Raw genomic sequence first — 16,764 nt, forward strand, 5'->3', positions numbered from 1 at the left:
TGGCCATATCTTTATTTTCTTTGACACTATCAGACATCTACAGTAAAACACAACATTTGGCAAAATACAGTGATTTGGCAAAAAACTTACATACTGATTGACTCACTGATAATTTCAGTGAACTGGCAGAAAATAAGCATTTCTGGAGAAATCTTCACGTTCAACCACACACAAAGATTTCATCCCACTCTGTATGCAGAGTTTTTGAGGACTCCAGCAAAATCAGTGCCAGGTCAGACAGTATCCAGAGACATCCTGATTCACTTTCTGGTGCTGTGACACACTCACAGACTCAGACAGGGGACAGGGAAGCCACGGCTCCTCATGTTGTTTTTGTGCAAAAAGAGAGAAAGGAAGAGAGTATGAAAAAGACAGACAACGCTAAAAAAACTAAACATATCTTTTGATCCTTAAAGTCACCAACCACATTGGACAAGAAACCTTTGTTTTCATACATGAGATTGGACTGTACAATATGAAACCATGAGTGGCAGTTTCATAGTTAATCTGTGTGACAACCGAAGTCTTGGATGACAGTTACTGGACTCACAATAGCTCCATCTAAGACAGGCACCAGCACAGTGAGTCACACAACTCCACATGAATAAAAGTGCTATTTCTCTGCTGCATTTTGGACAGGCTTTTTCCATTTAGGTCAAGCCAACAGAATTACTGCCTAATCAAAAAAATATTCAGTGTAAAATTGCCTCCCTTGATGAAAACATCCTCCTCACAACACTAAAACCATTGTCTGACGTTAACCTTTTCAAGTGTCTCTCTCCTTTCGCCTTGATTCACAGCCTTTTGAAGCACCAACATTACTTACAAAGTGCAGCGAAATCACATTCACTGCCTGACGACACTTGCATGTTATAAAGAGATTTGAACATTAAAAATATATACAACACATTGTTTCTTTTCTCCATGAATGCAAACACCATTGGAGTTCCCTCAGTCTGGTGCACATACAGGAATGATCTGTGTTAGTGGGCTGGTTTGATCCTGATGATGATTCAGTTCACTACAAGGTTTATATACAGGTTTCACTATGGCATTTGCAACCAGATTCCATAAGAAAAATAACTGAATTCATTATAATTTACATCAATGGTCCCTTTGACAGTGAAGAAATATCAAAATGAAACCTGAACCTGAAACATGTTTGAGTACTTTGACCAAGAAGACGGCGGCTCATCTTGCATAAAATGTTGACATGGTTTTGCACAGTACTTTCTGTAGAAACTTAACCATCATGTCAATAGCTGCTGAGTGCTGTTGAGATGCATTGTTCATGGATTAGCTGTTTTGACATTTAAAAGTGATGTGATATGTACAGATGCTGAGCTGTCTTAGTGTGATCTTGAGTGGTTAACTGTAAACAGGTGTAAACAAAAAGAAAATCTGAAAAATATTGTTCACATGCAACCTCTAACTCCCAGGTGTGATGATTCAAAGACAGATAATAATCGCTAACATTTTATATCTTTCACATTGTTCTTTACAGGTCCCAAACATATGGGCGTTTTCTCACTTGATCTGATCCCAATTCACACCCACTTCAACTGTAAATTTTAAAAAAAATTTTAGGTCACATTGTGGAATGACACAATACAATAGACTCTGTGTACTATTTCCTGTCACTGTATTCAGTTAAAAATTTCAGACTTTTGTTGGTCAAATCAGACTGCTTCATAATGAGAAGGGCAGGAGTTCCATATTGCAGTACAAGGCTCCGTACTGTACTATCCTCACTCACACAGGATTCCAACTGCACTGTGTCACACTCACATGTGACAATGAACAATTCACAACATGATTAAAATAGTAACCTCCCTCTCGCATAGCACAGAGTCACATCTGCTGTCGGAGACCACCGGGGTAATGATCACCGTATGCCATCTACAGCCACATAATACGATGACCGTCTGTCTTACTGTACATATGTAAAGATAGGTAACAGTTGGGTTTGCAGTGCAGATGCAAAATTACAAAAAACGGAAAAAATGACAGCTACATAATTCCAAAAATACACAATATGTACATGACACAATTGAACTACTTTCACATTTGAGTTCAGTAAACACTGCATAGGTGACTGCATCACTAGCACAGATGAGATTGTTTTTTTTTTTATCATATAATGCCTCACTTGAATAAATATTACATAAATATTTGTACTTTTTGTGTCAGTCTTCTTCTGCAGCCAACACTATTCCGATGTCCGCTGTGTGCCACTTCCTGAAAAGATAATATTTAAAGAAAAAAACAACAACCTTTTATCATGAATGTTATTTGTTGTACAGGAACATCCACACAATCACGCATTCATACTAATAGAAAATAAAAACAAAAAAAATAGCAGCAAATGTGGGCATGTTAAGCAAAACATGAGTGGAAATAACAGTAAAAAATGAAGTGCATTTGTAATTCATAAAAAATAAATAATAAATGAATAACACAAAAGGCAAAGTAAGGCTGAGCAAAACTGGCTTGCAAATAAAAAAACAAGATGGATCTCTCACTGTGCCACTGAACCAATAGAAAAACATCATTCGGGAGCCCGGGACAGAACAGTAATGAACCTTCATGTTAACCGAAGGACAAAAAATCTTAAAGCACTGCCTTCAACGACAAAACAAGCACTGCATAGCCCTTCACAACACTATCCGCCCCAGTACCACTTGTCAAGGTTATTGAATGCCTTGTACTCCTTGTGCCTACGCAGGTAATCACAAGCCAGGCATGTGTGCTCTGCCCAGAAATAGGCCTTCTTTACTTTAAAGTGCCGCCGCCACTCAAAGTACCTGAGGTACATTTCCTCGTTCTTGTCCAGGAGCAGCAGGTAATCAGCCAGCTCCTTGGGCGAGGTGAAGTCGTCCACGTGGATGAAGGCGTCTCCCTGGATAAAGTTCTCGTAGTTCTGCCTGGGCGGGCCAAGAACCACTGGCACTGTCCCCACAGAGAGTGGGTTGTACAGTTTTTCAGTAATGTAGTCCTTGTGGATGGAGTTCTCAAAAGCCAGGTAGAACTTACAGCTGGCGATGGTGGGGAAGTAGTCTTGGTCAGAGATGTACTCCCCGAAGGCTTGTCCATACGCGTGAACCTCAATGTGTTTGTACAGCTCATTGTAGTATTTCACCCGCACGTGGTCCTGGTTCCAGTTGCTCACAATCCAGCAGATCAGCTTGTTTTTGCTGGGTGGGACAAAGTCTTCATCGCCCTCCGCTGCTACAATGGACCCATAAGGCACTTCAATGTCAGCATCCTGACGGTAATTGAGAGTCAGATTGAACATGTTCTCGATCCCAGGCAGCTGGGAAGAGTGTGACGGTGACTCCAAGTTCATCCATATCCACTTCTGGAAGGATGGTCGCTGGACTGGCGGCAGGTTGGACAGGTCAGTGCAGATGTCTCGGTGATGGATGACGACCCCATCTGACTTGTTGAAGAGGTTCCTGTCCGCTGTGATGAAACAGCCCTCAATGTTGAAGAGAGAGCTGCACACGCTCAGGTCATAGGTTTGTCCGAAAGGCCAGAGCCAGATCAGCACGGTGGTCACGTTTTTATCGCTCTTGGTAGAGAAGAGGTTCTTGACCCGGTCTGTGGATACTGTTGACTCTACAGGACCCGATAACCAGCTGGTGGATGGTTTAAAATACATCAAAAACAGAGTCACAAAGCATCCCAGTATAAAAGTTCCGAGTAGAAGGGGTCGTAGGATTCTGTGAAAAGGTGCAGATGGCATACTCTGTCCTGAAAAGGGCACAACAAAGAAGAGAAGCCAGAATAAAGTCTCGATCAACAGGGTACAACATCCAGACTAATCACCTAATCATGTAAAGGTGTTGCACATTACCACCATGTGTTTATAATGTATTTTGGATCATTCACTCAAATCATTCGTGCCTCAATTAAATAATGTTGGCTTGTGAGCATCTGCATGTGAACACAGTGTTCCCATTCTTGCAATAATCTATGAGTATACACCCTGTCGTGTATAAGGCACCCACTACTTTGGATCAATACTTCAAGAAAAATGTGTTGCCTCTTCATGAAAATTATAATACAAACCTGGTGGATTTGACTGAATGCTGAAATCCAAGCAAGAATAGAGGTTGCGGGAATCGGAGGGAGCAGTTCCTACATTGGGTCGACGGTGGGATCAATCTTCTTTGTGATTCAGTGCTCATAGACAAAAACGTTTGCAGGTCACGGCTAAGAAATGCCTCTTTTGCCCTTACGCAGAATAACAATGATCCGTAATGATCTAATGAGGTGTGTTTGATCTTGAACGTACAGGTCTTCTTAATGATGCCTCCTTTACGTGAGCAGAAAGAGAGAATCAGAGAGAATCAATTAGGACTAGGAAGGTTGGAAAGAAGCTGAACATCACCACAGAAAAATCATGCACTATTATCATCATGGTTGTAAGCAATCAACATGCAGCTTGATCTCCACAAAAAAAACGTTTAAATTACCTGGAAAATTAAATGAAAACACGAATATAATTGCAAAATTGCTGGTTAATCGTGAATGTTATTTCAAATATGCCAGTTAATCATGGATGTAAGCTTCCAGTTGTTATTAGTTTTTTGGCATATACTATGTATTGTTAGAGAATGCTGCCATCTTAAGGCTGAGGAGAATAGAAAGCCCCCCTGACTCCAGGGCTCAGCACACCTGCATGTTGCATAAAGAGGCCATACAAGCAGATTGAGACACCAAGTGCAGAAACAGACCTTGGGAGGTGACTGTTTTTTATTCCACACATCACTGTAGCAGATTTAAATAATTAAGACCAGCTCCAACACAGGTTTTCCTCACATTGTCTGTCCAATATGACATATGGGGAATGATATTGACCTTATATATGATAGCACCCCTTCATCTCTCCCATCTGTGACTTGAGGTAATACAAATCTGCAAATGAAGACCACATGAAGCAGGGACGGATGAGTGCAACTCCTTTTAAAGGCTTGCGGTATCAATACATTTTCATGTAGGCAAATCCTCTTACACTGCTGAAACATGTTTTTCCGTCAGAAGCAGCAATAAGCTCTTTGCTTTACAGAGGATGCAGCCCATGTATACCCTTTTGATGTCAAATATGTAAAATTAGTAAAGATTCAGACAGGCTGGAGAGTACAGTAGTGAAGATCAAAATGATCTTCTAATATAATGAAAGGCTTATTAAATATGTAGTATGCAGTAAAGTTATAGTGTCTCCATGGTGATGGTGCTGAGGTCAGAGTATTGAACATGAGAGGGTAATATGGCTCACACAGTTTATACTATGTCCCCCTGTCCTTTCCATCTCTCCATCAACAAATGAGTGAGACGTGCAGCTCAAACATTCATTCAGATTTCAAATAACATAACTGAGGTTATGTCAGATGCATTGTGATGTATTTGGGACACAGAAAGAGCACCGCATGGGTGAGTAGTCTGCAGCGGAGCTACGTTTGAAATGACTGGAGAGAGGCAGAAAAAAACGCAACCAAAGATTTAGGTAGCATCACTTTACAGAGATGCAACAAAATCCCTTATGTGGGTGTTTTTAGTAACAGGTAGGCTATAGGGCTCATGTCCTGCAAAATTACATTTTTTTCCTACTTTGTCTTTGATTTATGTGCATTGTGTCAGCAAGGCCACAGCACTGATTGTAAAAGGACACTCCATCCCAGGTGAGAATCAATTTCCAGCCACCGAGCACTGAAGGTCATTTTAAAACGTGATGCTATAGCCGAGACACTGTTTAAAATGGTTGTCTTTTGGCGTGACACTGCATTAAAGTTGAATATTAAAGATTCACTGAAATATTGTATGTGTTGCCTAACACAACACCCCCCTTTTTGCGCACCAAAACGCGCAGAATATAAATAATAGCGTGGAGGATAATGCTGGAAAAAAATGTGCTATGTGTGCAATGTAAGATTTGAAATACAATTCGCATTCTCTAGAGAAAAAACCCTTTATGTGTCGCTAAAGTCGCCTATATACTGTTGTGTATATACTCAGAGCATTAAAAATGTACACATGTTATGTAAAAATAAAGGAAATGGGAAAGCCCAGGTCAGTGAATGTGTGATGTGTTTTCTGTGGATATCATTTCTAATTAGCTGGCGAGGATTTGCCGTCAAAAAACCAGGTACCGCTGCTCAGCCGTGGGGTGCAGGGAAAAAATAGCCATGCATTTCACTCACCATCTCGACAGGCGTGAGTCAAAATAGACCTTTCTTCTCATTTCCTCCAGAAGTCCGTACCCTTTTTTCAAAAACACCTTGCAACATACGGAAGATGTGGATGCGTTTGGAATAAAAAATCGCGCCCGTCCCCCGTATTTGCAGGAATAGATCCGGATGAGCCCACATCCATCGTCTTGATCCAGAAACTGATGGTACCTACTGTAGCAATGTGCGCTGAATCTTCCCCGCTGCTGCACACCGACGCAACGAATGATGGCTGCAACAAAAATGTAAAAAAAAAAAAACAAAAAGATTGGCGGCTACCCCGTCAGCATGCACACTAAATTCATGGCTCGGTGTGTGAGGACGCCATGTATGCTCAGGGATGTGATGCGATGTGGAATAATTCCCTGCTGGCTGCCCATGCGCTACCTTGCACTGTTTACCGTCAATGCAGCTGCGGGCTGTGGCGGAGCTCCAGTGTGTGTGTGTGTGTGTGTGTAGGATGCTGACATTCAGCGTTAGTGCATATTACACTTTAATTATCTGCGTAAGGGTTCTCATTTGAATAAACAGGTGAATCATGTTCTGCTGCGAGGAAGCACGGATGCAAAGGTTTCCCCTCGCTTGGCGGGTGTCGACTGTTTATCCAAATGACAGAATAATGGGAGGTTTATGTGCTCCATGGCCGCCTTTAAGTGATGTAGCGGCGAGCCTCACAGCTGAACTGTGACCGCCGGTCAGTGATCATAATGCGCCACAACCTCTAAACATCAGCTAAGTAGTCCATGATAATTTCCCCACAACATTTTCGTGTAATTTACATCACTGTGGACAACAGATTGGTGCACCAGGTTAATTATTCTAAAAATAACAAAAGAGGTTCTTGAGCTTCCAAATGTGGCTATTAAACCTCTAACATCACCAGTTATGTCTGTTAGCTCTTTAATTAATAATTTAAGGAGGCACTCTAGATTTATTACTGCACTTCCATAAAGTTGAGGGACTTATAGGAGACATATCTTATTTAAAGTACATAAAATTAAAGTTATGGAGGCAGAGGTATTATGACATTTAGTCCCTTCTATGTGTCAAGCTCCAAAAAACACCAAATCCTCCAATTTCCATAATGCAACTTAATAGAACCCTTCTCTGACCCGCCAATGCCCACATCTTGCCATCAAATGCCAACTCCATTTAAGGCAGGCTTAAAGCAGCTATAATCTGAATGTTTGTATGTACCAAATGACAATATAAAAACAATTTGAAAGGGGTCACTCGTACTGATGAACTATGAATTATCACTTGAATATGCAGCTCCCCTCGGCTTTATGGAGCTTAGTGGGTTTCAGCTCATTGTTTATCTGTCCGGGCTGCAACTTTACCTTTTTGGTTCGCTTTCACTGCTCTCATAGGGTTTTCCACCGCAGCAGGCAGCTGTTTTCATCAAAAAAAGCTCTAAAACGGCACTGAACAGCAGATAGACACAATCAGCCACTAGCTGGTGAGCATAATGGAGAATTCAGAAGCTGAAGAGCCAGATATTTCCCTTGAGAGCCCGAAGAAACCAAAAACAGAGCTAAAAGAGAGTGGTTTTTGGACTTACATTCGCCAGGTGGCTAGAAACACGATTCTAATTTAATGACAACGTTGCTCTGTAACTGCTGGATGTGCAATTAAATTACCGTTACAAGTTCACCATATCAACATAAAGATATGTCAGTGTCGTGTGCACAACTTGTTTCCACTGATCTGTTATTGCAGGCTTAAGGTACCGTCACATTACACTAACATCCAACAAATATTTTGACATCTCCCATTCACATCTATTGATGAATGAAGGACAAATTCAAGCATGCCTTTCCTATTTGGGTGTGATCTCCAGTGGGCTCAGAGGTCACAGTTCACCTTTGTTCAACTACGACCGAGCCAGTGTTTTTGAATAGAAACAGATGCTCTGCCTTTGGAAATGGTAAAGTTATTATTCTCTGTTTTATCACCCCGTTTGGTACATTGTCACAGTCTACAAACTGTAGCATTGCTCTCATTCAGTTTGTAATGGTTCTGATATTTTATTACCTGCATCAGAACCTTTTTATGCAACTTTATCATCATCACAAGGAAGCTGATCTTAAAGCGTAAAATCGCTGAAGTGCCCCTTTAAATGAGCTTATATTTCATAATAATGACTTAAACCTGTCCTCCTGGAATGCAAATTTTACAGCAGGGATGTTACAAAATAAAATCAGAGGTAAAATCAAAAGTGACACATTCAGACAGACACACGCCACTCTGACATGTGCCAGGCATGCACCATGGTGAGAGGCCATTAATAAGAAGGCAAACTATTCCACAGATAAAAATAATCTTGTTTTTGCCCTCCACTCTCTCTGTGCTCTTCGCCTGTTTGAACTGCTGTCCTGTGATCGCTCTACTGATGTCTTTGCTACGATTCATCTCAGATTGCAGCTTGACATGCCTTTCAAATATCAAAATCTATGTCATACTTTATGTGGCATTGTTTTTGGGCTGAGGCAGAGTTGGAAGCAGAGTGAGGCGACAGCTTTACCAGCAGACTGCTTTGTTTATTTGTGTGTTTCCTTCCTTTCCAGGGTGCACATTTCTATTGAGGTATAATGTATTCACAGATTACAGGATGGGAAATCATGCCAATGAACAGTTGTAGACTCAGCTGTAGATGGTGATGAAACATGCGGACTGTGTTCAGAATTCAAAAATGTACTAGGGTTTGTGTAAACAAGAAGTAATGAGACATCAGTTAAATTATCAATAATTGAAATGTAAAAAATCCCATACATCACTGCAGCCAAAATCAATATAATGTAGTTCACTGTCTGTGGCAAATCCTTTAGCTGTTCTCATACAGTTATTCTTCATGTCCATTCTGCAACTAGAACTCCATTTAGCTTTCATGTAATTAAATCACACAACCACAAACAGACCTCTGCTACAGCTCATTCCTGCCATTTCCGTCTTTCGCCACCAAATATCGCAGCCCATTTGCGAGTTATTTCTAGGTAGATTGCAGGTTTATTTGGCAGGTAGTCGAGATACACAGTCTGGCTCGTTTTGGGAATTGCCATTTCGATCTGAGTCCCCTCGTGCCATTCATTAAAAGACGTTATAGAGATAAAATCAGGCCTGGCCTGTAATGCAGCACTCAGTGAGGTTTCATAGTATTTGCCGTTGATGCGGTTTCGAGTGTTTTGGAAGTTCCAGGGTCGAATGCTTGTGTCAATATACCCGGGGCCGACACTTGGGATGAATATCAGGTTGTTATCTTCGCAGAAAGCTTTAATAGAATCCCAGTTCCGCTGAGTGGACCCATAGGAAAACCCATTAGTGGCAAAGTAGGTATAAACACCATCAAAACCAGCAGTCAGGATTTCCCTCTTGTGTTTCTCCTCAACCAGCAGGGCGATGAAGATGGCGTCATACGGGGTATCCCTGATGCTGTTACTCTCAGTGTGCTTCAGCAGTTTGGCCCACTGCTCAGAGTTCATCAGATATGAGTCATACACATAGAGGAGTGGTAGAAGCTTGCCAGTGTTTGTCCGGTACTTGAAGAAAGCAGGGTGCTCTCCGTATCTGAGAAGAGGAGGTGGTAAACGACACAAGATAAACAACCAAAGAAAGGAAAATGTCACAGGAATAGAAAGACTGATAATTATTGATTGACGCCATGAATCATAACAGAGGGAGTTTAAGGCCATGGCACTGTTGTTAGACTGACAACACAGCGGAAACTCAGCAGTACTCACTTCTCAATTATGTATTTGACATTAGTGAACATGTTGACTTCATCTCTACCTTTGTATGGTTCAATGTGAAACGCTACCTGTAAACACATAAATGAAGATAAACACTTTAAATGCCAATGCGAAAACACTCTGTATATTAATCATTTAGTCTATTGCTAAATACAAGACAAACGGCTACTATACTCATCTCTTCATACAGACCTTAATATGGTATTTATGGGCCACTTCAAGCAGCAAAGGCACTAAGTCATCCATCATATCACCATTATCGTCCTTCATATTTGGAGGATACCAGGAAACAGCAATGACACCTGAGAATAAACAAAGATACAAACATTCACCCTGAGCCTGAATAAAAAACACTCAGATACGTGTTAATAAATATAATAAATTATTAAGATAGTGTAAATGTATTTCAGTGATAATAAATGTGCCACAGGAGTAATATAGTATGGGTAGAAATTAACAATAATTGTTCTTATATATCAGTTTAATTTTTCAGTTTTGTTAACAAAATATGAATCAGTTACATAGATAAAAGGCAAATGTATTTAAATACGAGACTACTATAGACTGTGATGTACAAAAACAACACCAATAACAAAAAACTTTAGGGTCCATTTAGGCTCTATTGGCAGAAATGGAATATAATATTACATTTTCATTAGTGCAGATATATATCATACTATCACAGTTAAATTTAGGTTTATTTCTTACCAATGGCTGCTATACGCAGCTGCTGCATATGGGCCTCTATAATGGAGGGATCCTTGGAACTATACGGCCCTAAAGAGGGGTAGAAGTTGGACCCGATGTCATCAGGTGGGCTGTGTCTCCCTTGTGGATACCCCTGAGCTACCTTAAAGTCCCAGTGTGGCAGCTGAGGATGGTCCCAGTGGATGTATTTGCCGTCAAACTTGGGGTTCCCATACCACGCATAGTAGAAGGCATGCAGATAGTAGTTGGGAGGAGGGAACTTCCTCAGTGTAGCTTCCAGTTCGGCATCTCTGTCATTCATTTTTGTCTGATCAAGTTTATTGTTGTTTACTACCTGGACCTCATCCTTTATGACTGGAAGCAGCTCCAGACCAACAGGGCTTCTGAACAGAGAGTCCTCTGATGTAAGGCCCTTTAAGACCACGGTTACTATGAGAACAAGCAATACAACAACGATGAATGTGATGCAAGATTTGCGCCTAAACCTTGCCATTCTTCAGTCAGTTCTCGGGGCTATCCACAGACAGCAGGGAGGGAAAGCTGTTTGACCAGATGCCATTGAAGCTTGGTCGACGAGGTTTTGTTCAGCCTGGAGGTTCAAGGAAACAAAGGGGATACAGGTTACAGATATATTAGTCAACAAATGAGTTGGTCTATAAAAAGGTGGGACAAATGCACATCTGAAAAGTGATGTCTTCTATTTCATAGTGTGACCTACCAGCCGAAGCTAAAGGATGTTTAGTTTGGGGGTGAACAAGGAAAAGCTGCAAATACTCAAATTTAACAGGCACATTTTTGCATTTAATTTTTTATTTGTCAAATGACTAATTGATAACTTGTTGCAGCTCTAGTTACTACAATGTTAGGCTACGAAAAACAGCACATTTACACATTTTAAAGGCTGCAAAAAAAAAACAGAAAAAAGAGGCAAGTAATTTGAAATGAACTTGAAAACACAATGCGGAAGTCCTGTCAGATATCCAGTTACAACCAGTTTAACGATGCTATAGCACCCATAGCATAGCTTAGCTGCTGCCATAGTTCAACTCTACCTGCACTGATGAACTTTAGACTTCTCAGCAGCTGCCAACCATAACAGGGGTCATGTAGCAATTGTATCCGACGACAGTCAAACTCTTCACGTTTCCGTTTTAAAGCTGGCTCTTTTGAAATACAACGTCTAGTATTAAACATAGCCAGTCTGACAGCTCCGCACGACCCTTCATAAATTATTCCCCCCTTGCATGAGATGCACAACACAGGACACAACCCGCACTTCTGGTTCAGTATCCTCTCCTGGAAAACGGCGCAGATCTCTAAACCATCTGCGGTCACCGACGCACACTGACTGCGACTCATCCATGTTGTATAGGAAGCCGGTGTTACGCACTCTTTCCGGTCCCGTCCAGCCAATGAAAGTCAAAGAATCATATTAACTGAATCAGAGTGATAGATGTCGCCCCCATCCGTTTGGGAAGGTGTATTACCCAAACAAAATACTTTATTATATATATTTAGAATCAGAATCAGAATATACACAATATATACACACACAATAGAAATGTATAAATAAGTATATACATAAAAGTAAAAAAAACAAAACAAATAAAAATAGAAATAGAAATATAATAAGAGCCTAGTATGTACCTTATAATGATACAATATAAACAATATTTGACAATATATAGACAGAAGTAAATGTATGCCACAGTGTGTGACAGAAATGGGAGAGTAATAGTAGTGATTTTAAAGATTGTAGTATTACAGAAGTTACAAAGTATGACGGAATAAGCAGTATCTTGCCCATTGACCTGAATATTGCGCCTTAAACTAATTATTGTACATTAACCAGAGAACATTTCAAACAGCAGTTTAATGACCAATGACTTTTGACACTCTTAGGGAGGAGTTGTAGAGTTTGATGGCCACAGGCAGGAATGACCTACTGTGGCGTTCTGTGGTGCATCTCGGCGGAGAACCAATAAATCAACGCCATTACAGTGGTGGAAGAAGTACTCAGGAATTTTACTTAAGTAAAAGTAGTAATACACTGTTACAAGTACAAAAATCATAAGTAAAATATAAAAGTAGCATCAAAATATACTTTAAGTACCAAAGGTAAAAGTACTCATTATGCAGAATGGCCCATTTCAGAAAAAAAATAATAATATTATTGTTTAAGCACTACTTTAATATTGCATCTGAAGTTGTATAAAGTGTTCATATACTGTTGGGTAGTTTAATCTGTAATATATTATAATGTATTAGTTGATTTATATTTTGTATTTGTACTAATCTACAAAGTACTGTAACTAGCAACAAATGTTGCCCAATAAATGTAGTGGAGTAGAAGTATAATGTTGCATTAAATGTACAAAATACTCAAAACTGTGCAAAAAAAGTGCAGTATTTGAGTAAATGCACTTAACGTTAGTTACTTCACCACTGTATATCGGTTCCTATAACATTATTTAATAACACTCTTTTATTTTGAAAAAAAACATTCTAAAGTTTATTTTGCTGTGGTTGCTAACATTAAAAACTGACAAAATAATCTCCCCTACCAGGCAACACGGTAAGTGAAGCAGGTTGTATTTGTTGTCATTTATTTTATTTTGCTTTCTTGTTAAGCTCAGTGATATGTAATTTACCATTGGGAATTTCCAGTTGATAATATGTCATAACCTGGCTAGAGTTAGTTGTTTGAAGTGTTCAAAACCCAACATCATCTACTTTGACAGACTCACACTGACAATGGAGGAACCACAGCCACAAAGGTTTTCTGGGCACAGAAAGGAGGAAAAGAGGACTCCCCCCTTCTATCAGACCCCCTACTTCGTGCGGTCTGATGACAGGGATGATTTGATGATGGTTGATGCAGTGGAGGTAAGTTATGTACAAGTTGGAAATAACAGGCTACTGGCTCACATGTATCTAAAATGAACAGATATCAAAACTTGTTTTATTGCAGGAATCATAAATACATACTAAAATGAATCCATTCAAATCTTTCCTCAGCACAACCCCCCAGTCAGCAGACGAAGCATCGTCCTCTACTACACTTTACTCTTTCTAAAAGTGGTGCTGTGGATAATCTTTGCTTGGATCTTGTCACACCTCCACATGGGAGCTCCATGTTTTCTCCTGCTTCTGACCTCCTGGTTGTATTCAGGGCCGATGTACAAAGCTCTGAAGTGGGCTAAGAGGCGTCTGCGGGGGCCGGTCGCATAAACTGTCACTGAGAGAAAAAGAAGAGTTCCTCCGCTTTTCAATAAATTTCACCAATAAGACTCTTTCTTTCACCTGAGTATGATTTGTTGACTGTGTATAAATTGACTAAACTGATTTTACTCATATGTGGTCCTGTTCTCCTTCAGACCTTGAGACAAAGAAGTGTTGAGAGAAAAGCAACAATTTACATTGGTACAATGGTAGACATTTACAATGTCTACCATTTCTTGACAGTACAGACATTTGCATTCATGCACAGACATCATTAAAAACAGCGGTGACAACCATTTTGGTATCCATCCATTTTAATTGAATTTATAGACTTTCAAACAAACTTGTACAAATTGCAAAACAGCTTTTGGTAACACCTCATTGTTTTCTTCTTATTATTAGGAAATAAATTAAGTGAATATAAAGTAAACAATGTGAACAGAGAGAACATAGAAATACAACAGAAAGAATAACACCACAAAGAGCAAAAAAAAAAAAAAGAAGAAAGAAAATAGGCAACTGTTTACCACAAAAGGGTCAACTGCATCTCACTCGCAGTAGACTTAAGTTAACTGCCGACCAGGCTAATCGCCGGTCAGTCGAACTGAAGTACCTCCTCGTGGGGAAATGACAACATTTTGTACAGGCAATGTAATGAAAAGCCCATTAGAACATCTGATTTGTACTACTCTGTACTGTATTACTGTATTTATACACCAGGTGGCATCACTATCACATAGCAAAACGGCCTGCTCCTGCCACCCACTCCTGACTCCGCCAGTTTTCTTACTCTGTACCAGAACAGATTGGGTGATGTGAAAGGAGGATTGCTGGCATTTTACATAACAGCTTCCAAGAGCAATATTTTTATTATGTTCGTTATATGCTCTATAAACACAGCACTAAACAATGCGAATATAGTGGCGCATTTAGTGAAGCTTGCTTTTTATTTCTTTTGATTATTTGGTCTTTTTAACACTCTGCTTAGATACGTTTGACACCAGCCAGTGCTGTTAGATATTTTATATCCTTATGTGCTTCTTCATACAAATACTAGGAACTTTTAAGCACTTTTAATAACACACTATATCCAGTATGTCTGCAGGTAAAATACTGAACTTAAGTGACTGATATTAGTTAAATGCCTGTGCAAGGACTTAACCTTCCATGGGCACAATATTATTTCACTTAGCATTTTATCACTGTAAATCAAGAGGATCATACGGGGTAAATGATCTTGATGAGAACAAATATTAAATAGACCCAGGAAAATGTCAATACCAGCTCTGTGTGAGAAGCGGCATGTTTTTGTGTGGGTGTGGAGTCGAGGCACAGGGAGGCACAACGGAGCGGAGGAATCGATGCCCAGAGGGCGTTGTGTCGGGGTAAAGCGTGTCCACTGCCAGCAGCTTCTGATTTAGCCTCTATATTTCATTCACGCCAGTCTCTTCACATTCTTTGCTACTCATGGGGAGGTGCACTTGTTCAATAGTTACATATATATAAAATGTGCACAACAACCGCAAGTTCACCACACATGCTATAATGTATTTCAACTACGCTGGAATAAGACAATTGTTATTTGTGTCTAGAGATTTTTGCATCGCATGGAAACCTCAGACTCACTGAAATACATTGGAAGGATTCTCTCTGCTTTATGAGAGGTCAAGGCAAAACAATGTTCAATCTCTACTGTGTTTTTGTTACTGAACTGAAAAAGAATTCGTCTAACTCAGTCGCTCTGCCTCTCTACACAGAGAAGGCATTTCCTTTCACGACACAGAACCTCAGAAAACCTCAAATGGCAGTGGAAGTAAAACCACAAAAAAGATTATCTGTTAATAATATCAAAAATACCAACAAACAGGCAAAAAAACAAAAACGAAAAAAAAAAACAACAGATTGATCACAGCAAATTTATGTACACATACACATTAAGAAAAGAGCTGTCAGTGGAGTTGGAGAGGAGGTGGGTGAGTGGGGAAGAAAGAGAAGTAAGATTTGGGCAATTAGATAAGCCCTGTATCTTCGCTATACAGGGGAGTTACAGGGGTTGCCGTGGTGGCAGACCAGGGACGGACAGGGTGAGAAGGAAGGGGAAGAGCCAAGGCTGTACGTTCACCTCTTCTTGGGGGCTTGGGCGGTGCGGGGTGGGGTGACGGGCCGACCAGAATTTACACCACCATACTGATACTTGGCCTTCTTCTCTGAGGGCTTCAGGATCTTTAATAATGAGACACAAACACAGAGAAAGAAGAAGCACGTGTGAGCATTTCAAGCCAAATTCCAAAAGGGCCATTAGTATCAATGCAAGTGTGTCCCTTTGGTTTTTTACACTACCTGGAAGGAACACATGAGGGATTCATCAACACTCATCATGCCGCCTGCATTGTCAAACTCCCCGCAGTAGTTTGGAGCAGAGAAAAGTGTGACCAGTTGGCGTTTGGCAAAGAACTCATATCCATCCTCCACAACCTGTTAGAAGACACATGACATTATTCCACCGCCTACAGCGATCAATACCAAGAAACAGATCTTCAGCTAGTTTCAGAATCCAACATTGCTATTAAGGTGGAGCGTACAAAACCACCTACACCTGAATCAATATGCAAGGCCGAGTGCAGAGCAGAAATAGCTGTGGCCAATTTAACGATAACAACTCTTGTGCTAGTCGTCCAGTCGCTTAATCAATTAACAGAAACGTTGCGCATTCAAAGTCGGTTGTTTTTGGCCATATCTGATCTCAAATGCAAACACTAGCTTCTAATTGTCTGTTTTGTACTATTTTACTTCGGCAAAAAACAGATGAGATATATAGTAACTGAGTCCTAAATGAATAATAAATTATGCATGGGGGG

General features: G+C 40.3%; 3 protein-coding genes and 1 long non-coding RNA gene across 4 annotated transcripts in view; 1 reads left to right on the forward strand and 3 right to left on the reverse strand.

The window, feature by feature from the left end:
• On the reverse strand, positions 1–6,632 carry fut9a (fucosyltransferase 9a). Its single transcript, XM_035674769.1, has 3 exons — positions 6,204–6,632; positions 4,072–4,318; positions 1–3,753 (listed from the first exon to the last, which is right to left on the reverse strand). The coding sequence occupies exon 3, from the start codon at positions 3,743–3,745 to the stop codon at positions 2,663–2,665; it is 1,083 nt and encodes a 360-aa protein (XP_035530662.1). The 5' UTR covers positions 3,746–3,753; positions 4,072–4,318; positions 6,204–6,632; the 3' UTR covers positions 1–2,662.
• A 2,117-nt stretch (positions 6,633–8,749) lies between these two features.
• Positions 8,750–12,047, reverse strand: manea (mannosidase, endo-alpha). Its single transcript, XM_035674749.1, has 5 exons — positions 11,737–12,047; positions 10,685–11,273; positions 10,169–10,278; positions 9,968–10,044; positions 8,750–9,794 (listed from the first exon to the last, which is right to left on the reverse strand). Exons 2-5 carry the CDS (start codon positions 11,175–11,177, stop codon positions 9,161–9,163), a joined length of 1,314 nt encoding a protein of 437 aa, XP_035530642.1. The 5' UTR covers positions 11,178–11,273; positions 11,737–12,047; the 3' UTR covers positions 8,750–9,160.
• Positions 12,048–13,194: 1,147 nt separating this feature from the next.
• On the forward strand, positions 13,195–13,917 carry LOC118337520. Its single transcript, XR_004797155.1, has 3 exons — positions 13,195–13,259; positions 13,426–13,570; positions 13,703–13,917. It is a non-coding gene; the product is annotated as an uncharacterized LOC118337520 (long non-coding RNA).
• Positions 13,918–14,202: 285 nt separating this feature from the next.
• The window catches only part of LOC118337288 (serine/threonine-protein phosphatase PP1-beta catalytic subunit), a 12,682-nt gene continuing 10,120 nt past the window's right edge, over positions 14,203–16,764 (reverse strand). Inside the window, exons 7-8 of the mRNA XM_035674239.1 lie at positions 16,247–16,381; positions 14,203–16,129 (exon numbers count right to left, since the gene is read on the reverse strand). Coding sequence (XP_035530132.1) covers positions 16,025–16,129; positions 16,247–16,381 — 240 coding nt within the window. The 3' untranslated portion in view covers positions 14,203–16,024. The remainder of the gene's footprint in view (positions 16,130–16,246; positions 16,382–16,764) is intronic.

The sequence above is a fragment of the Morone saxatilis genome, unplaced genomic scaffold, assembly GCF_004916995.1.
Source record: "Morone saxatilis isolate NCDOM2014 unplaced genomic scaffold, NCSU_SB_2.0 Contig3, whole genome shotgun sequence".
NCBI classification, from domain to species: Eukaryota; Metazoa; Chordata; class Actinopteri; family Moronidae; genus Morone; species Morone saxatilis.

Coding starts and splice junctions, on each gene's coding strand:
- manea (XM_035674749.1), bottom strand. CDS start 11,177: ATGGCAAGGTTTAGGCGCAAATCTTGCATCACATTCATCGTTGTTGTA. Junction 10,279..10,684: donor GCTGCGTATAGCAGCCATTG/GTAAGAAATAAA, acceptor GTTTATTCTCAG/GTGTCATTGCTGTTTCCTGG. Junction 10,045..10,168: donor CCCATAAATACCATATTAAG/GTCTGTATGAAG, acceptor ATGTGTTTACAG/GTAGCGTTTCACATTGAACC.
- fut9a (XM_035674769.1), bottom strand. CDS start 3,745: ATGCCATCTGCACCTTTTCACAGAATCCTACGACCCCTTCTACTCGGA.